The sequence below is a fragment of the Cryptomeria japonica genome, chromosome 5 (genome assembly GCF_030272615.1).
Source record: "Cryptomeria japonica chromosome 5, Sugi_1.0, whole genome shotgun sequence".
In the NCBI taxonomy this organism is placed as follows: Eukaryota; Viridiplantae; Streptophyta; class Pinopsida; order Cupressales; family Cupressaceae; genus Cryptomeria; species Cryptomeria japonica.
Genome location: NC_081409.1, coordinates 219,038,804 through 219,060,512, shown reverse-complemented (window position 1 = coordinate 219,060,512; position 21,709 = coordinate 219,038,804). Strand labels below are relative to the sequence as shown.

At 36.0% G+C, this 21,709-nt stretch overlaps 1 protein-coding gene across 2 annotated transcripts in view; it reads right to left on the bottom strand.

The window, feature by feature from the left end:
• The window catches only part of LOC131043302 (alpha-mannosidase), a 228,837-nt gene that overhangs the window by 129,252 nt on the left and 77,876 nt on the right, over nucleotides 1-21,709 (bottom strand). For both annotated transcript variants that reach the window (XM_057976493.2, XM_057976492.2), the window contains 5 exons: nucleotides 6,248-6,461; nucleotides 5,927-6,066; nucleotides 594-662; nucleotides 379-438; nucleotides 185-256 (listed from right to left, as the gene is read on the bottom strand). In XM_057976493.2, the coding sequence (XP_057832476.2) occupies nucleotides 185-256; nucleotides 379-438; nucleotides 594-662; nucleotides 5,927-6,066; nucleotides 6,248-6,461 (555 nt within the window). The remainder of the gene's footprint in view (nucleotides 1-184; nucleotides 257-378; nucleotides 439-593; nucleotides 663-5,926; nucleotides 6,067-6,247; nucleotides 6,462-21,709) is intronic.

Sequence of the window (21,709 nt, the reverse complement as noted above, 5' to 3'; positions counted from 1 at the left end):
ACTGTCAATATCAGTTGCATCCCTGCAAAGGTGACTCAAACCCAATTATTTTCAACTCGTAATGTATTTATCCTCAACCTCCTTCGATATATGATATACAAGTAAACATGTGGCATTTATGCAAACAGAAGGAAAAATAATAAAACAAATATAACTAAATAGTTTTCTTTGAAAGAATGCAAACCTGATAGATCCACGAATTGAATTGCTGATGGACTTCATGAACCAAAGGTCCACTCATGATAGTCAATGGGACCTGTGGCATGATCGTCTTTAGCAAAGAGAAAATTCCATAACATTCTATGCAGGAGGCTTAGCTACTATTACGAACCATGGTATTGTCCTTATGGCAACATTAACCAAAGTGTATTACATTACCGATCCTGAAATAGCTGTTGATGGTGCACCATTTGGACGAAAGACATAAGCTCCAGAAACCTTCACCAATAATTATAAACTTAATCGTTATGCAACTTTTGTACAGAGAGAATGGACAAAAAAATTTCTAATACATGCACAAAATAACAAAATATGACATCTTCAATTTTTATTTCTTTTAAAAGCTGAGATGTGAAAATGATATAATCACAAACCCGGGGATCACTATCATCACCAGCAGAAGAACTATACCAAAGATAAGACTGTTGAACTGGAATTTTTACCTATCACAAAATAAATAAATTAGAAGCTATGCTATATCATGTTAAACATGCAAATAATGCATGGAAGAAAATAACAATTTTGTTTGTTTAACCTAACTAAAGTAATATGTGACTGAATATTTGTTTGTACAAAGTTAAGAATATTTCCTTCTTCTTTAAAGGTTTATGATTGTCAAGTCTCATTGAATAATGATACCTGAAATCATAACACAAAGCATTGATAGAAAAACAAACTAAATTTTTATTTATGATTCATACTTCAACCAAGAGGGAACTAACAGCTAAGCTACTTTGCATATGATATGGAATTGATAGGACTTTTGTCTCGCATAATTCAGGATTAGAAATTCAGACAGATGTCAACCTACTACTAATCCACTCAGTCTGGGTATTCAGAGATGATATTGCCACAAATCTACACAGTTAACTTGTTATTTGAAATTGCACCTTTTGAAAAGGTGAAATTCCTCAACATATTTATGATCTTGCTCCATGTAATATACTGATTAAAAAGATGCCTTAAATATAAACGAAAATAGCAATTGGGTTTGGTAGATACAAACGCAATTTCAATTTCCATTAATTCTTTGGGTAGCTGCTCAAACAAGCTTAACTGTTCAAACTTTAAATACTATCCACGTTAGCAGTGCTTTAACACAGAAAACACCCTTTAAAATATACCCATCCAAAATGATTGTATTTTAAGTCAGTCACTCACCAGAAGCTAAGTAATGAAAGTGAAATATTTATGATGTGATCTCAACTTCATCGTTAAGGATAAAAATAGATATTGAAGCTACTTTATTTGAATTTGGCTTTGAATATGATTCTTGAAATCCCTCACAAAATTATAAGATAAAAATACAAAATAATTATCCATTTGAAAATGCAGCTTAATGATTGAGTGAATTATGTTTTTGGTTGCTCACTTGGGTGGTCTTCCTCTATTTATTGCCTCACAGGGTTTTCTCCCTTCTCTTTTATCACTTTATTTGCTTGGGGGTTTGTATTTTTCAGGTTAGCCTGAGTTATGCTTCCTTTTTTTCTAGGGCTTCTTTTTTTTCTCTAGTCCTTTGCTATTACACCTGCTGTATATTTTAGTCCAGTTGATCTATTTATAGTCATTTGTCATCATTAATATTATTTCTTTCTTTCTTTCTACCATACTGCGCCAGTTGCATCTGACTTGTTGCAAAAACTATATTGGCTAATTTAACAGCTACTTAATTTCTTCTTGTTAACATGCTGGAAAGTGTTTTTCTCAGACTCAAGCAATATACATCATATCCATAACATTTTTTTTTCTAAAAGTGAATTCATTCCGAAAGACAAGGCCTGCTGATTAATGTTTTTAATTAAAATTTTAGAATCTGCCTCTATTAAATATGTAAATAACTATCTTTTGCTATAAACAATCATTGTTTGATTGCTAATGCTTTGACGGTGTTATGGGTTGTTATACTAGTTGCCTGGAAGTGAATCCCATGAACCTAACATGTTTAATTTTGAAAGGCATCACCATAGTCTGCTTGAATTGTATTACCTTTGAAGTTCCATCACTGTTTAATTTGAAGTATGCATACCTAGGTCATTTCTGCATTTTAATAGTTAAATCTAAAAGCTTTCTCCCCCTACTTTGAAAATTATCTGCATTAATACCAGGGAATATCAAATGCATTTTTTGTTGTTTAGTGAAGAGTCAAGACTACAATTCTGTCCTTTGTGGCAAGGTATCTTACACATGATATTTCTTCATTATTCTTAAAAATATGATTACAAGAACAATGAATTACTGTGATTTCTTTCAAACCATGTTTGCTGTTCAATAAAACAAAATCGATAGACCAGATAGAGTTCAACATTGGGGGTTAGTAAAGTTTTCGTGGCCACTGAATCCATGTATTGACAGCGGTCTTGTCACATCAACTATAATGTTGCATCATTATACAGTTACAGAACAGATGCATGACAATTTCTTTTTCTTGTTTGCACATCATACATTGCAAAGGATCAATATAAAGTTAAATATCTTTCTTTGCTCATCTGCTATCAATGCAATTTTTAGCCCAATGACTGTAAGAATATGTGAAGTTTTGGTAAAATATTTGTATCATAAACCCAAGAATATGAATCATAAATTCTTTCCAAATCAGGGAATTGATCATGAAGCATTGGTTATAATCTTCCCTGGCTGACTAATTAGCCTCCATTACAATCTCTAACCTATTTAATCATTACCCATTACAGTAGGCATGATGCTTGTGTAATAACCACCCCTTATTTTTTTTTTGAAAGTGTCTGTTGCAAGTTTGTTTCCAATGAAGTAGTTTTCTGTTTGTTTGCTTCAGATTGTATTCATGATAAGAAGCAAGCATATAACAAAGCACTTTGCAACATAGCATAGAATAACAAGAGTAGATTACAACTAGACTTAATCAAACTTCATAGAACATTGACAAACATTACAAATCAGATATCAATGAACAGTGTTCTGAAAATCAGACTTAATATTTAATTGGTAGACCTGATATAAGCCAAATAATGCATTTTTCAGTCCTTCAGGTGACCAGCAAACACATTTGAAATCCTCAGAAATGTCTTAGTGCACGTATCAACCAACTCCCAAACTCCTCTTCTCATCTGTTGAATCACTATGCAAGGGTGACTCAAATAGTAGATTGCAAACCACCAATAAGTGCAGATTGAATTTGGTCTGGAAAACAAGGGCAGATAGAATGGTACAGCCTCCTTGAAAGGGGTGATTTTGCCTCTAAATTCAATGCTTCACCAAACACACGAAGTAAGCAATGAAAAGGAATTGCCCAGGTATGGGGAATCCAAAGAAACAATATCCAGAATGACAACATCCAACCTCATGAAGTTATGAGCAGAAAGGTAATATCCAATATCTGAGAAAAAGTACTCCAAAAACTTAGGAACTTCACACCAGCACTCAGAAAAAGCTTCCAAACTCACCAAAACTCAAACCAAACTACAGAAAACCACACACCACACCCAAGCCATGAAACCCATATCAAAATAATGAATGTATCTTCATCCTTCTCAAGCCAAAAATCACTGAATATCTTCAAGCCAAAGCACCAATCAGCTAGGGTGGATATTTCACCACCAAAAATAGCTACCCAAACAAGGGATTTTGTCCTCTATCCAACAAAAGATGTACTCGAGAAATCAATCCGGCAACATAACATTAAGTTGTCAACGCAATCATAACCAAATGAGAGCTCCAATGAGAATATAATGAGTGAGATGAATTAGAGCAACCTTCTTTCCATTTGAATTCATTTCCCTCCAAAACCGATTTTCAAAGTACATGAAAATGCCTCCAAGGGGTTTGACCCAACTTGAGCTCTCAAAATAAAACATTTAGCTTTACTTTATTTCCCTTCAATCTTGGCATCCACTTTGTAGGCAATAAAATAATCTTTTAAAATATTAAAATACCTCCATACCTTGGCGTCCCTTAAATGAAGTCTATTCTTGCCTTTATAAACAACTTAAAGTCACCTCTTTACTAGGCAATGATCAAGGGGGTCTTTCATGAACCCATTACCCTCACTTAAGTCATAAACTGACTTTATAATAGACTTAAGTGATAAAAATCAAATATCTCCCATAAAACATTAGAACTCACTAAGACCAAAACTGGAAAATTGCACTATGCTGAGAGAGCATGGAAGCCAAGACCAAGTGCTAAAAATAGAACTTACTAAAAATAGCCATTTGCTAAAAATAGAAAGTTTGTCAGAACACTCTGAAAATCATTGCTAGAGCTCACCTCAGGACACTGAGTTCCCTAATCATATCCACTTAGCCTATGGGAACCTGGGAATAGGCTAATGGAAACAAGCTGCATTTTCTGTATAATGCCATTGTTGGAAGTCGCAGGCTGTTTTTTGGCATGATTTTATATTTAAGTATCTTTTCTCAATATAGTTCTACTTCACCAGAAACGAAAGAAAAGAGAGGGGGATTTGAAATTTATTTTTAAAAGAGTCTTATTTTGCACAAAATGAAAAAATATTACTAGGAATCAGATATATTAGAGCATTACTGTCTGTTCCTACTAAGATAAATAGGAAAAGAATCTATCATTGGCCACAATGTCAGTAGAAATTTATTACTTTGTAAGCAAATGAGTTTGAGTTGCATCCTCTTAACATAGGATAAATACACTATGCAAACCTGGTGAAGGAAACCCTGTTGTGGAGTTATTAGCCAGGCATACATCACCATCCATGTTGGTGAGCTGTAAAAGAGAATTCACTTCATCAAATAGCCAAAAGGAAATCATTCTGAAGATATTCCCCGCTTCTTTGTGGTTTGGCTATCACTGAATTGGCTCAAACTGTAAAATTTAAAGATATAAATAGATGAGGAACTTTCAACTAATATTTAATTTGGATATAGAGTTATTTGACTATTAACATTTTTATGTAGGATTGTTGGCATGAGCATATAGAAATTTCTGCTGTGTGAATATCCTACACAACTTGGTGCCACAATGTTGAAGGAAATAAGGCAATCACGAGCATTTCAATTTGAGGAATAGTTATTTATGACCTAAAATATCAGTGGTACACTGCACAATAAATTTGAATTGCAAATCCAAAAATTATAATACAAAGCGTTCCTCACCATGTGATCCAAATTGTGGACTGAATTATGGTGGAAATTATTTTAAGTTAAGGAGAAGTTTGAAAAATGATAATCTATCAGTGATGTATTCTTGCTGAACTTTCTTACCTCTCAGGATCAGCATCTAAACCATTAAGAAAAAGGGAGCTGACTGATAAACACAAAGGCTATAACCGTTTCCTAGATCACTGAGCTTTGATAAGAAAGGGATTCAAATGCCCAATAGTATTGCGCCCTCATGTATTCACAACTAAGGAGAGCATCACACACTGTCATGTGCATTGCTGATATCAAGGCAACTGCTGAACAAAAATTAAATAGAGAACTATTCTATTAATTTATGTGAACAAATATTATGTATTTTGAATTTTTGACATTTTTTCAAGGTTTTCACATTTTTTTTTCAATGCTTCATATATTTGTCTTTCCATAGTCTTTTGGCATATATAATATAAATGAAACATAATGATAAAACCATAACTTAAGAATATTTCCCTATGCAGTCTGACATTTTCTTGAACTCCATGTTTTCAAGCATTTATTACAACAGTACATGTAGAATATATCTTTGGATGAAAGGGTTGGGATGATGGACTAGTATATACCCCTGTCCTGGAATTCGATATCTGTTGCAGTTGACCAGATATAGATGAGAATGACATTGTGAAGTTACCCGGTCCAGCCTCATATGTCCTGCTTTCATTCACTGGTACAGTTTGTTTGGTAGACAAGACAGGTCTACTCCCTGTGCATAAATGCAGCTGAAAGATTAACAATTTACTATTTAAACATTCTGATTAGTAATTCTTTCTAAGATGTATTTTTTACAATGCGCATTCTCAGATCTTCCTTGGTCATTTCAAAAATTAGAATTTATGATGCTCAGTGAGATGAGAAGATCATTTAAGCAAAGAGAGTTGGATTACCATTTTCTTTTGAGATAATATATGTGCTAAATCCAAGAGGTGGCACAGACACTTGAAAAAAAAGTGAAAAAAGAGGGCTTTTATCTGATGATATGCCTAGATTTTCTTTCTTATAGAAGCTTCTCAAATGGACTGTTGAATATCCAAGAGGTACAAGCTGTGACTCAACTGTGTTGCCGTTAGAATCTTTCACAGTAAGTGATTCATTGTTTACCTGATAAAGACACATTTTACATCAGAAAAGTAAAGAAACGCAACATGTTACATAACCACAACTAACACTTTAACGGAAAAAACGCACACTTAACAAAGGATTAATTTTATTAACATAGGATACCTCAATCCACTATATAGAATGAGCATTGTGCTATTTCATAAATGGACGTTTATTCAAACAACATATTGGCAGGCACTGTTCAGAATTGAATCTCACCATATCATAAAAGAAATTATATGACTTTTTAGAAAATACTTTTGTCACAGCATGGAATTGGTTCTCTCAATTCAATGATAACAAATGGATAAATTATATATCACATGATCCCACTCGTCTTACAACAAAATTATGCAAAATTGATTGATGTATTCAGCTACCACTGGGAAAAAGGAACTACTGCTAATTTATTGTCTTGTGAAAATAAATTTTCTTTTCATCTCCAGTTCTGAAGATATCAGAGTACCATTGATCAAGATAGTTCCAACAATGGTCGCAGCCCCAAAAATATAACATAATTAACTAAAGAAAGGGAAACTTTCAAAAAGAGTTAGTCCCTTTTGGCTATGTGTATGTCCATTGAGAACCCCAAAGCCTTCCAAAAACAATTGTCCCACCAAAATCTACATAAAAACCAATAAAAGCTTCCATTTCTGCCATCCATCTGAAAGGTATTGACATTCACAGATTTGTCAATCCAGCAGCATCCAAAGGCAAACATCCAAATAAAGATCCGTGGAAAAATTCCAATAAAATACCCCTCAATTGATAATAAAACTAGTCAAGAAGGAAATCTTATGTATCTCTCCACCATTTTGAGGCACAATCAGAGAGAACTAATGGAAAATGTTTGGGAATCATTGCCAAAAGCAAGTAATCTTTTCAACAGAACAAGACAAAATAAGCCATTGCAACATTTTTTACAAAGACATTAACGACTTCGTAAACCCACAAGAACAATTATAGAAAGCAACTACAAAAGAAAGAAAGACTTCCAAAACAATCGATCATTTGAGCACATGCCAAAAGTAGAGAAGTGTTACAGATCATTGGCTAAGATTTTTGAATAGCATAGATAATGTACTAGCCATAAATATGAGCCAAAATTTTTGATATGAGTATGGCAACGGATATGGGCACAACATTTTCTTGGGTATGGATACAACGGACTATATATATATATATATATATAGAGAGAGAGAGAGAGAGAGAGAGAGAGAGAGAGAGATTCTTCAAGGATTTAAAGCTTTTTCTATGCACCCTTCAACAAATCAAATTTAAAGATTAACTTATTAATTAGAAGCTAATTTGATGTCAAACGTGTAGAAAAGCTGATTTCAGTTGAAGAAAATATCACTTTGAAATATATAAATATTATTAAGTGTTTTTGTAATGTCCTCTTTCGAGGAGTAGTCCAAGGGATCATTTAGCCTATCTTATTCTTGTAGGCTAAACTTGGCAATAAGGAAATAATTTAAAATAATTACTTAATATTATCCGACAAAGTACATTTTAAGGGTAATGTTATTTGATTAATATAATGAAGTGTTATAAAGTGACTTAAGTGAAATATTAAAAAAGGGAATAATAAAGTCACTTTATTTTCGGATTTGGATGTTCTATTTTAAGTGGGAAATTGGAAAGGTTTTCTAGAATGTTCTATAGGTTGGATAAAAGATCGTTTTGGAGCTCATTTTCACTATTCTTATTGGATTTTGAGAGCTTCTTGAGTAGCCAAACCCTATGTAATAACTACTCCTGTTTGCTACTAGTTTTTTCCCTTTTCCTTCTCTGTGATTTGTTAAACAGTTGTCTCACTTGCTGATTACATTCATCACCATAAGATTTTTAACAAACAGTTTTCTGTATGTTGCCAAACAAAAGCTCAGTTTGCAGAGTTTAATGCTTGACTTGATAGATTAATAGTGCATTGAATTTAACATAGCTTTCATGAATAGAATAATGAATAGATGCAAGGATTGAGATGATTGAAACAAATAATATTTAGGGATTAAATCTGCTGTTACAAGTTTATTGCAGATAATAAATTTTAACATTACAATCTAACCTCCAGACCAGCAACTTTGCCTTGTAGGAGGCAGAAAACAGCCTTCAGTATCAACTATTTATTCCAGGTCTGTCTGCAACTCCTTATTGAAGAAACACACACACTTATACTGACACACACACACACTAATACTGATACACCCCTGCTTTTGTTATAAGTGTGTGTGTGCTTCTTCAATTGGTATCAAAGTGGGTTTCTTCGAAAAAGCCTAACCACTTGAAGGAAATATCTTAAGAACACACATGGCGAGTCAAAAAGGTTTTCCTCAAACTGAGCTCCATTGTTCAATGGGAACAAATATGCATTTTGGAGTGTAACAATGCACTCTTATTTGATGGCTCATGGATTTGATATGTGGCAATTAGTTGTGGACGACTATATGGCACCACCCACTCCACCTACTGATCAAGTCGGAAAAAGAGCAAGTGAGAACAATGTTAAAGCTATGAATGCAATCCTAAGTGAGCTAACCAAATCTGAATTTGTCAAAGTCATGCATTGCACTTCAGCAAAAGAAATGTGGGATAAGCTTCAAAAGACTTATGAAGGAGACGACAAAGTGATAAAGGCTAAGCTCCAAACCCACAAGAGACAATTTGAAAGCTTGAAGATGAAGGATGAAGAAATGTTGCTGCCTACTTTCTTCATGTGGATGAAATCGTAAACACTATTTGTGGTCTTGGAGAAAAAAATGAGGATGAGGTTATTGTGCAAAAAGTATTAAGATCTCTCCCCATGAGATTTGATGCAAAGGTTTCGGCCATTGAAGAAATGAAGGATCTAGAAACCTTGAAGATGGATGAGCTGCATGGCATTCTTACAGCATACAAAATGAGGATTGAGAATGGAACAACATCAAAACAAGAAGCTGCCTTCAAAGCATCAAGAAGGATGAAGAACAAAGTTCCAACAAGTGAAAGTTCAAGTGATGAGGAAAAAGATAACTTTGTAAAAAAATTCAATAAAGGATCTAGCAAGCACAAAGCAAAATATACTCTTAAATGTTTTAACTGTGTAATATAGGTCACTATGCTGCCAAATGTCCACAGGTTGGAAGTGAAAGTAGTGAAGAGGAAGAAGAATTTTATGACAAGAGAAAAGACCAGAAAAACCATCATAGCAAGAAGTATACTCAAGGAAAATCCAAGAAGAAGAATTCTTGAAGACACAAGAAGAACCTATATTGTCAAGGAAGTAATAGCTCATCTGAAAGTGATGAAATCTTTTCGGAGAGCGAAAGAGAAGAAATTCTTTTCATGGCCATGGAATTGAAAGAATCAGCTCCAATGAGTGAAGATAAAGAAAGCGAGAAAACCGAAAGTGAGGGGGATACTCTAGCAGGCCTTAGGAAGAAATTATCATCGCCATCAACGAAATCAAAAAACTCAAGAAGCGGAACTCAAAGTTGAAAGATCAAATTTGAGAAGATGGTGAACAATTCAAAAAGACAATTATGGACGTAAAGATTCAAGCTGAAATTTCAAATGCATTGAAGATATTTTGAAAGAGCAGCCAAAAGCAAAAATCTCGAAATGTGAGAAGCTTGAATCAGAAATCGTTTCACTAAGGAAGAAGCTAGAAAAGGCTAAAGAGAAGCTCATCATAAACATAAAGTTTGATAAGATTTCTGAAATGTTAGATCTTAATAACTCACAAAGATTACCATTTATCAAAAGTGGTCTTGGTTATGATGGTGAAAGCTCACAAAAGGAGTTGGATAATAAGAATCATGTCGTGGCCATAAAGGATCCAACAAAGAAGTAAGCAAGGGGGTGAACAAAGAAGAGAATAAAAGGGAAGAAAGCCAAAAGAAGCCAAACAAGATGAAAGCAAGAAGGAAGATAAAGCCTCACAATTTCAAAGAACCAACAAGGACAACCTCAAATGGTCCTTCCCTTAAAGAAAGCCATGCACTACTAGGTTCAACTATTCTTTTGATGGCTATTGTTTTTCATGCAATCAATATGGTCATAAAGCATTAGAGTGTAGAGTTCATACAAGAAATGATTTCAGATTTTCGAAAAGGAACTTCAATTCATTTGCTCCTCTAATGGATTATAACCTCATACGCTATACGTGTAATAATTTTGGACACATAGCTAAGTTTTGCAGAAGTACCTTTATTGAGCCTCCAAGACAAAATAAGAAAGGGGATCCTCGTGTAATGTTCCCATCCTTTTTTCACATCATGTCAACCAAATGTTTCAATTTTGTGAATTCTCTAGAAGAGACAAAATTGCGAAAGCGTATCGAAAGATCCTTATTGGAAGATAGTCGAAGATATCTATGGATAGAACATCTAGCTCCTATACTTGGTCATGTTCAAAGTGAGCACGTAGAAGGTGAGGTGCCTGTATGTGCCTTTGGACAACTCCCTTGACCATAGTTTGTGATAATTCTAAACAACAACTTACTTAAATATTATTCTACATGGATGATAATGAAGATTACTTCAGCACAAATACTCCACATGAAGGCTACGTATTCCCATATACGATGGAGAAATATCAGCGAAGATTGATTAAAGTCAACTATCTAGAACATAGGTGACCAGCAAGATTAGTAAACGCTCATGCCATGATTTGTTGAAAATTGCAAGTCATATTAAGCAGGTCATATGAAGAACATAGATATGTCCTAAGGGATCCCGACCCATCATACAAAAGATATGTCACTTTGTTAATATTACTTTGAAGAAGAATCTACAGTTAAGAGTGATCGATTATTAACCTCAATGGCATGGGAACTCTAAAATGAATGATACTTCCAATAGAGTTTATTGTAAGTCACATAGTATTGTGTATCATAGTTGCCACTACACGGAAGATAAATATTGATGAATGACATGGAGCGATAGTGAACGGGATGCGATTAATGTTCGATAAGGAGGATTAAGAATCACATTGAATATGGTATTATATAGCCAATTGTGATCTTTGAGGAGCCTTACCTTTGTCTAAGACATATCACCGTTGGTTGCCATTTGCTCATCTACTAGAATTTATTCATGGACTTCCTCCTTGGTGGTAGCATTGAATCTGAAAAGTTTGAGAAAGTGATAGACAATAGATGTATTGATGCATTAAGATGTCAGCTAAGTTTATCGAAAGAAGATCAATCATTAAGCATTGAAAGAGCATGAAAATCGACATAATGATTCAATTACTTTGATTAAACCAATTTGTAGATCGACTAAGGCATTAATGATGGATGAAATCAATGACATTGATTAATATTCTTAAATATCTTAATCAGCATCGATTAAGGCAAAGCAACTATTAAGTTCTACATTGACTGGAATAATCAAATTAAGGAATAGTTGACTAATCAGAAGAACAATCATGGCCATTGATAATGATCATCATGATAAGTAGCAACGATTATGAGGAATGATAAGTAATTAAGAATAAGTAGCATCGATTCAATGAGAAGATAAAATAGCGATAATGAAGAAGAGTCAATGTTTGTGTAATGGAGTAATAAAGAGAATTGAAGAGTATCAACGTTGACATCAAATCTGAGACAATGACCAATATATAACTAGAGGCAATATATATAACCATTAAAGAAGCAAACTTCATATGGTATACATAGATACGATGATCAAGCTAAGCAAATATAATAAGCAGCAAATTCTGTTTGACAAGACAGCAATCTAGAGACCAATGCATATGCGGCTCATTTAGTTGCCTTTAAATGAACCTTTCAATGAAAAGTAATAATTAACAAGGTGGTGTGATTTGAGTTAATAAACCAATCTGTTTAAGTCTGAAGAGGCATTTCTTTTAACATTTAATGTTACCATTCAACCTTGAAGAATATATTATGAGAATCAATTTGGTGAACATTCTATCTCTTAATTTGGGAGTTGGACCCACTCTTGAGCATCCACCTTATTGGATTTATTGGTTCTATATCGAGAGCCTATGTTGGATCGTTCTTCAAAAGCCATTGCTAGAGGCACAATATCGATTGCAGAAACAACAACTAGGAAGTCAGCGACTAGCCATTGGGGATGACCATGTTAAGGATTGAATATGACCATAAAGCACCAATGACAAACAACATTAGCATTAAGGGGCAAACATTAGAAATAACGTATCAATAAGAAAAAAAGAAGATCATAGCATTGTCAAATCAGAGAAAGCCATCAAGATAAGTGCTACCTTCCGAACTATTCTTAGAATTTTAAGTTAAATTTTATAATAAAATGTCTTCAGATGTGATAAAGTTATATTTAAAAATGTATTACAATTCTTACCTAGGTTGGAATTGTTGTCTCAAGACTAAATTAAAGTAAATCCCAAAGTGGGACATTAGAGCTTGTGACAAGAAAAAGGATGAACCAAACAAAGTTTGGAAAAAGGAGCAAGAGACAAAGGAGAGATATATGCTTGTATTGGTTGCATTACATGTTCAAGATGAGAGAAGCCGATGGTATGTTGATAGTGGATGCTCAACTCACATGATTGGCAACAAGAGAAAATTTCTCTCTTTGAGAAGAGTAAATGAAGGAATGGTAATATTTCAAGACAATGGTACCGCAAACATAAAAGGCAAAGGTATACTCAATCTAGACAATGAAGGAACCAAAACAAAAGATGTCTTATATGTTGAGGGATAGAAGCATAATCTTCTATGTGTGAGTCAAATGTGTGACTAAGGGCACAGTTTCACATTTCATTTCGGAGGATGTAAAATTATGAAAGATGGAAGACTAATAGCCAATGCCTATAGAATGGATGGAAATCTCTACTTTCTGAATGAGGTTAGAAGTGAAAATTGCTACATGGGGCAAGAAGATGAGAGTTGGCTGTGGCACAAGTGGATGGGTCACTTGAACTTTGAGAACATTGTGAAGATTAGAAAAAAGCAAGCCTTAAGGGACATGCCAAAAATAGCAAAACCTTCAGATACTATTTGCAAACAGTGCCAATATGGGAAACAAACAAGGACAAGCTTCAAATCAAAGGAGTATTCTAAATCAAAGCCTTTGGGACTTGTTCACATTAATTTGTGTGGGCCCACAAGGACGAGAAGCTTGCAAAGTGAGTGCTATTTCATGTTGTTAATTAATGATTGTTCTAGGATAATGTGGTTAGCCTTTCTCAAAGAAAAATCTGAAGCAATTGAGAAGTTTAAGGCATTCAAATCCTTAGTAGAGAATGAAACAAGGCTGAAGATCAAGTGCCTTAGATTTGACAAAGGAGGATAATTTACCTCAAATGAGCTTGAAGTATATTGTGAAAGGCATGGGATTAGGAGACAATATTCAGTTGCAAGAACTCCACAAAAAAATTGAGTAATTGGGAGAAAGAACAAAAGCATCCAAGGTATGGCAAGAGCCATGCTCAATGAATCCAAGATAGCTGATACTTTTTGGAAAGTGTTGATGTGTTTTTCATGCACATGCGAACATGCAATAAAATACCCAAAAGTATGTTATTCTCTCTTGATCAAAGTCTCTCAAATTCTGAAGATTCGCCTAAGGATCACTTGAGACAACTCCAAGGTTCTTGAATGTCGGGTCATAACATGTGGATAAGCATAGTGGTTTGATGTGATTATGCTGGAATCACAAGGGAACTTACATAGAGTACTTGAATTGCTGGAACTTAGATCATAACTACTCGCTCGACTTGCTCGAAGAATTAAAAAAACGGGCAAAAGGCATAGGGTTTAGAGAGTCTAGTCTAATCCTAAGAATGCAAAACAAGAGTGAGTGATTCGATGGAATCCTACTACGCGAGGTCTTACCATCAAACTGAACAATTTGACACAAACTCAGTGCAATCTTCTAAGGGATAATTCAAAGATAGTCAAATCATTACCATCAAACATTGATTACCATTCAAGTTAATGTATAAACAATGGACATATAACAATTTGAAGTTAAGCTCATATCATTCCAGTTGACCATGCAAGGCACACTTACAATAAGCAAGAGGCTAGTGGTATGGACTAGATGGATTCCACACAAATGCATTCAACAAATTCCTCCATTCAATCTAATTAACATGAAAGGAAGTGAGAAGTAGAAACCATGTAGCTTGTTGAAATAATGCATTTCACCATATCTTCAATGAAAAGAGTACTTCTATCTACAAGCCTTAGCAACAATTTCTTCTTCTCCTAATCTATTCTAACTTCTAACTTCTACTAAACTATTCTTGAGCTACAAACTATTCTATTATTATTTACAAATGAAAAGCTTGAGCTTTATATATAGAGCTCATTTTACAATGAATGGCTTGGATTGATTTGAGATCAATGGTCGAGATTTTACAATGAAACCGTATTTAGGGTTTGTTACAACAAGCTCTATTCTGGCCAATGAAACAATTACAACTTTTGGACACATGTCCTCTTTAGAATATTCGACCAATAGATAGTGGGGGTAGGTACATTGGAGTTTGTGCCCCCATGGGTGAGCTTGGTTCATTGAATCCGGACCTACTGATGTGGAACTCTTCTGATTGGTGAGTGGTGACTAGGATGAAACTTCAACTTGCACTTGTAGACTTGGTAGATCAACATGAAGGAATGTTGAGCGATATCTCTTGATACTCAACATTATCAAGCTTTGGCAGTGATGACGATGGTCTTCTAACTTTGATTAACTCTTCTGAAACTATCCTCTTGAATGTCTCAATGAGGTGCAAGGTGTAGATGTTGACTTCCTCTTTGTTTTGGATCTTGTGACTGCCTTGGAATGAACCCTGGATGTCATAGTTGCTTCTTCACTCTTTTGGAAACTCTTTCTTTGTGATTCTCTTCATGCTATTAGTGTTGTGGATCATGTCCTTGTGTAAGTGAATCCTTCTTGTGTAGTCACCTTCCTGGATACCCTTGTGCTTGCTGATGAAGTTTTCCTCTTTGAAGTTGCATGGCGGCGAGGTCTTTCAATCCTCCTCTCACATCTGCAAAACAAAACAAATATGATATCAAACACACATATGATATATAACCTTTATACACCCTCTTAATTTGACGTAGTCTTTGATTTTCTATTTTGCAGGTTTGATGAGTGCATCTAGAGAGGAGGTCGCTCCTAAGGATAGGAAATGGAAGTTGGAGCAATGGAAATCAAATTCGCTCCTAATGAGGAGCGAAGGAAGTTTAGCATCATTCCATCACCTCTTCATCAATTGATCCCTTGTACCTTATTCATTCCTTAAGTTTTTTTAGTCTCTATGTGCAGAAACCATCAAATTGCCCTCAATGAGTTCCCTAGAAAGGATTTCTCTCTCATGAAGGAGCAAAGGCAGTTGATTTCGCTCCTCTCAGGGAGCAAAGGAAGTAGTTTTCGCTCCAAAATGGGAGCAATGTAAATTTTCCAACACTTAGCAAATTTTGGCATATGCATCTCCTTCAATGAGTAAAAGGGAAATTCACTCCTCCAAAGTGGCAAAGGAAGTGATTTTCTCTTCAACATCAAGGCAATGGAAGTTCATCAATCACCATCTCTTCAATGTGAAATGCTTGAAATTATCATCAACATTGCCTTGGGAAGATTTTTGCTCTCAAAGAGGAGCAAAGGAAGGTAATTCCACTCCACTCAGGGAGCAATGGAAATTTTTTGGCACAATGCCAAAATTTCAACCTCTCTCTTCATTCCACCAATTCAAGACTTAAGTTCTCTATCCTTCATGCATGAAAATGTGTCAAAATAACCTCAAGAAGAGCCTTGGAATTAACTTCGCTCCTATCTAAAGGCAAAGGAAGAGCTTTTCGCTCTCAAAGGGAGGCAACAAAACAAGAATTTCTCCTAGAGAGGAGCAAAGGAAATTTTTTGATACTTAATCAAGATTTGCCTTTCATCACTTCAAGTGCATCAAATCAACCTTAAGAAAGGCTTTGAGATCAATTTCGCTCCTAACCTTAGGCAAAGGAACACAAATTCGCTCCCAACAAGGAGCAATGGAAGAGATTTTCTCTCTTGTCAGATAGCAAATGAAGTAGACTTCAAACTCACCTCTTAGCTAGGTTTTATCAATTCCTTGCTTTTGCATCAACTTAGACCTTGTGATTTTGCCTTCCTAGTGTGTAGATGTGTCAAATTAGCCTTCAGGAAAGCCTTAGAGAGAATTTCGCTCCTATCCATGAGCAAAGGAAGTAAATTTATCTCTTGGAGAGGAGAAATGGAAGTGACTTCAAAATGCATCCTTTAGCTTAGTGTTACTAGCTCACACCTTAGGTTTAGCTTTCATTCATCAAAAGACCTCAATGCTTGCTTTGGATAGGATTTCGCTCTCAACTCAAGGCAATGGAAGGGAAATTCGCTCTAAAAGGAGAGCAATGTAAGTGTTTTTCGCTCCTAGAGAGGAGCAAAGGAAATGACTCAAATCTACCTTCTTCGTTCCATTACTTTGTCAAAATCATGATGCTCTTTACTTATTATATGATCAAAATGATGTCAAATGCATTAAAACTTACTCATTTTCCTCAAATGTGCTCAAGAAGTTCACTGCACTCCAAGATGAAGGCAATAGAAGAAGATTTCGCTCCAACCAAGGAGCAAAGGAAGTAGATTTCGCTCCTGGAGAGGAGCAATGGAAATAACCTTGCACTTAGTCAATTTTAGGCTTCTCTAATCTAGTATCGTATTCATTGCTCAAACCAAGACATCTCATGATGGCTAGAAGCAATTTTAGATGATTTGGAAGGCTCGAGAGAGAGGGATTTCACTACTAAAGGGGAGCAATGGAAGTAAAATTCGGTCCTAGACTGGAGCAAAGGAAATTTTAGCATACTTGTCAAATTTTGTTCTTGGACCTCACCTCTCATTGAAGTACACTCAAACCATCTGGATGATGAAGGAAACACTGCAATGTTGACTAGGCTTGATATAAGGGACTCCTCCATCCAACTTCCATGTTCAACTTGACCTATCTTAGTCATTCATTCCAATCAGAGCCCTATAAGCAGAAGACGAGTCATCCATTCCAAAAGCCTTGATAACTAACTGTCTTCATTAAAACCTAAGGAGACAAACTTGACTTGATTAACCCTTTGGCTACTTAAGAAACTATACCCCTTCAAAGCAAAGGCTAATAGAAAAGGACTCAAACTACTACCCTATAAACAAGAAAAAAAGTGGGGGTCCCCATTTGCAATGGGGCGATGTGTGAATACATCACAATAGAAAGAAGTGTTCATACAACTGTATACATCTCCAATTGAGCAGAAATCAGGGTAAATAACAACAAAACTCCATATGAACTTTGGAAAGGAAGCCCTATATCAGTAAAGTATCTCATGGATTTTGGAAGCAAATGCTACATAAGAAGGGACGAGGAAGGTTTGGGAAAAATTGATTCCAAAAGCAATGAAGGTATCTTCCTTGGATATTCCACAAGATGCAAAGCTTACAGATGCTATAACAAGAGGCTGCATAAAGTTGTCGAAGGTGCCAATGTGAGGGTTGACAAAGAAAAGGATCAAAAAGAGATAGCACAAGAAAATGATTCTCAAAAGATAGAAAGTTGTAAATAAGAATAGACACAAGAAGTTGAAACTAAAGAGGCTGACCAAGGAAATCAAGAACCTTCATCTAGTGCACCATCCAAGATAGCATCTAGGTTTGTTCAAAATAATCATTCCAAAGATTTTATTATTGGAGACAAAGGTACAAAAATTCAAACAAGAAGAAGAATTGCTAATACAATAGAGCATGCAAACCCGTGTTTGCTTTCTGAGGTTGAATGAAAGAACTTTTTGAAAACACATGAAAATAAGCATTGGATCAAATAGATAAGAATGAGACTTGGGAGCTTGCCCCAAGACCTAGGGACAAGAACGTTATTGGAACCAAGTAGGTGTTTCAAAACAAGTTAAATGAAGATGAGGAAGTCACAAAGATTAAAGCAAGGCTTGTGTGCAAAGGCTATGCACAAGTTGCAGGAAGAGATTTCGAAGAAACAATTTCCCCTATTGCAAGATTAGAGGCTATCAGAGTGTTCTTAGCTCTTGCAAGTTTCAAGAATTTCAAAGTTTACCAATTGGATGTAAAATCAGCCTTTCTAAATGGAAATATTGAAGAGGAAGTGTATATTGAACAACTTGAAAGACTCATTCTATCTAAGAATTAATATTATGTGTGTATATTGAAGAAGGCCTTTTACGGACTAAAGCAAACCCCAAGGGCTTGGTATTTAAGACTAGACAAGTATCTTTAAGAGCAAGGTTTCAAAAGAAGAGTAGTGGATAGCAACTTGCATATCAAAGATGAGGGAGATAAGTTGTTAATTGTTGTGGTCTATGTCGATGACATTATTTTTGGGGGTAACATTGATAAGATGTGCCAAGGATTCGCCTCCAACATGCAAAAGGAATTTGAGATGTCGATGCTAGGTGAGTTATCTTTCTTTCTTGATTTGCAAATTTCCCAATCTGATAAGAAATTTTTATATCACAAACCAAATATGTGAAGGAAATGTTGAAGAAGTTCAGAATTGAGGATTGCAATGCAGTAAGTACTCGTATGATTATTGGGTGCAAATTAAGCAAAGATGATGAATCCCTTGTAGGGAATCAAACTATGTATAGATCCATGATTGGAAGCTTATTATACTTCACAGCTACGAGGCCCAACATTATGCAAGTAATTGATTTGGTAGCACGGTTTTAGGTAACCCCAAAGGAAAGTCACATCAATAAAATATTAAAATATTTGAAGGGAACTATGGACTTTGGATTGTGGTACCCAAGAGACAAAGATTTTACTCTTACAACATATATGGATGCGAATTGGACAAACAATGTTGATGATAGAAAGAGAACAAGTGGAGGAGCATTCTTTCTTGGTAACAATCTAGTATCATGGTTGAGTAAGAAACAGGCTTCAGTTTCTTTATCAACAGCAAATGCAGAGTATCTTGCTGCAACAACTTGTTGCACAGGGGTCTTATACATGAAACAAACTTTGAAAGATATCAAGGTTGAGTATGAGCATCCCATCTCCATATTTTTTGATAATACAATGCTATCAACATCTCAAAGAATCTAGTTATGCACTCTAGGATGGACCATATTCCAATTAGTATCACTTCTTAAGGGAGCAAGTACTTAAGCAACAATTAAAGTTAGAATATGTTGCTACTGTTGAGACATGGACCAGCTAGGACTCGAACGTAGGACCTTCCATACACTGTTGGAGTGCTCTACCACTGAGCTATGGGCCCCTCTTGGACCAGTCCATCGTCAGTTTGGGTGTGGCTTATTTCCAACACCAACAGCCCCCCTTAAGCCACACCTCTCGTGTGCTTGGGGCTCCTAGCCTGGACCTTGCTCTGATACCATGTTGAGACATGGACCAGCTAGGACTCAAACCTAGGACCTTCCATCGCTGCTGGAGTGCCCTACCACTGAGCTACTGGCCCCTCTTGGACCAATCCATCGTCGGTCTGGGTGTGGCTTATTTCCAACACCAACACCCCCCCTTAAGCCACACCTCTCGTGTACTTGGGGCTCCTAGCCTGGACCTAGCTCTAATACCATGTTGAGACATGGACCAGCTAGGACTCGAACCTAGGACCTTCCATACACTGTTGGAGTGCTCTACCACTGAGAAACTAGCCCCTCTTGGACCAGTCCATCGTCGGTCCGGGTGTGGCTTATTTCCAACACCAACAGCTACAAAGGACAAGATTATAGATATTTTCTCAAAGCCTCTTCCAAAAGAGACTTTTGAGCGCCTAAAGGAGAAATTGGGAGTGAAGTCACTCTCATCCATTCACTAAGTTCCTCAAGAGAAGCATGAGTTTAGGGGAAGCTATTCATTGTTTTATTTAGTTAGCCCCAAATATCCTTTGCCATTGATGTCGAAGTGGGAGAAGTTAAGTTAGGGGGAGCATTACAATCAAGTGATGCATTGCATTATAATCAGGGGGAGCATTTCAATCAGCGTGTTGCTTTCAGAAGAATATTCTTACAAGGGTTGCCATTAATGACAAAGGGGGTACATTATATGGAGAGGGGGGAGAACCAGTATAAGAACAACCTTTTCAATTTATAACTTTAGCAATCATCAGCAATAATCAAAACATCCACACAAGTAATATCTAGTAAATTACCAAACAAGATGCACACATGATTTTATGTGGAAACACTTGTGGGAGAAAACTACGGCAAAATATTGCTTTTATAGAAAACTTCTTACAACTTCGTATGCACCAACCCATAGCAGACACCAATCTCCTCTATTGAGCACCAACTCAGCAAGAGACACCAATCTCTTTAAGTGAGAGGCTCCAACCTCTTGAACTTGCAAAGTAGAAGGCACCAACGTTTGAAAAGTAAAGTGATTGTAATGTTGTTGGATGTACCCTAGATCCCTTCTAGGTCTTCAACAAAATCTACCCACAATTTACCTAGAACTTCCCTCTTAAACTTCCATTGAGATCTGAAATTTGATCTTCACAATAAGCTCACAAATCTATAAAATGTTTGCTCCAGTTATCTCTAATTTCCACTCTCAAAACACCTGATTTTAACTCATAGATCTGCTCTTGAAACTCTAATTTTCGGCCCTTGATTGGAAAGATATTCACCGAATGGTTTCACAAATGACCTCCAATTAACCTTTATTTATACACCTGTTGTGCGTTGCACACACTCCTTGTCGCCGACAGGGTCCCCCCTTCCCTTTTTTGAGTCTTTTGTCTTCGCCCTGTTGAGTTTCGCACAGAGTGTCTCGCGTCCTTTCCAGCGAGCCCGCGATTGGTCCATGAAGTGATGATGTTGAAAGAAGAGAAGCCAGTGATTCCATTAGGCTAGTCTAGCCCTCGGGCACGAATTCCAAGAGATTGTTAAAAATTGTGAAATCGCCTTGAATAGGCATAAGATGATAGAGGTTGGCGAAGCCTGCCATGCAAAGGACAGCGCGTCTGAAGGTCGCATGAGGACCCAAAGTTGCCTTTTTTCGCATAAGAGCAATGAGATAGATTGCATGAGGTTTGTTTTTACGGAGTTTACAAGATTTGAATGAATGATGATTTTTGCCAGTTGGAGTAGAAAGAGGGGCGAATTTCTTTGCAGAATACCAAGGTCGACAAAATCGCCCAAATTCCCAGGAGGGGCGAATTTCAGACTTTCAGGCCAAAATGAGAGAAAAGTTAAAAATTGGCAAAATTGGCCTAAGGTCCGAAAATGCTAAAAGTTGCCGAAATCGCCCAAAGGG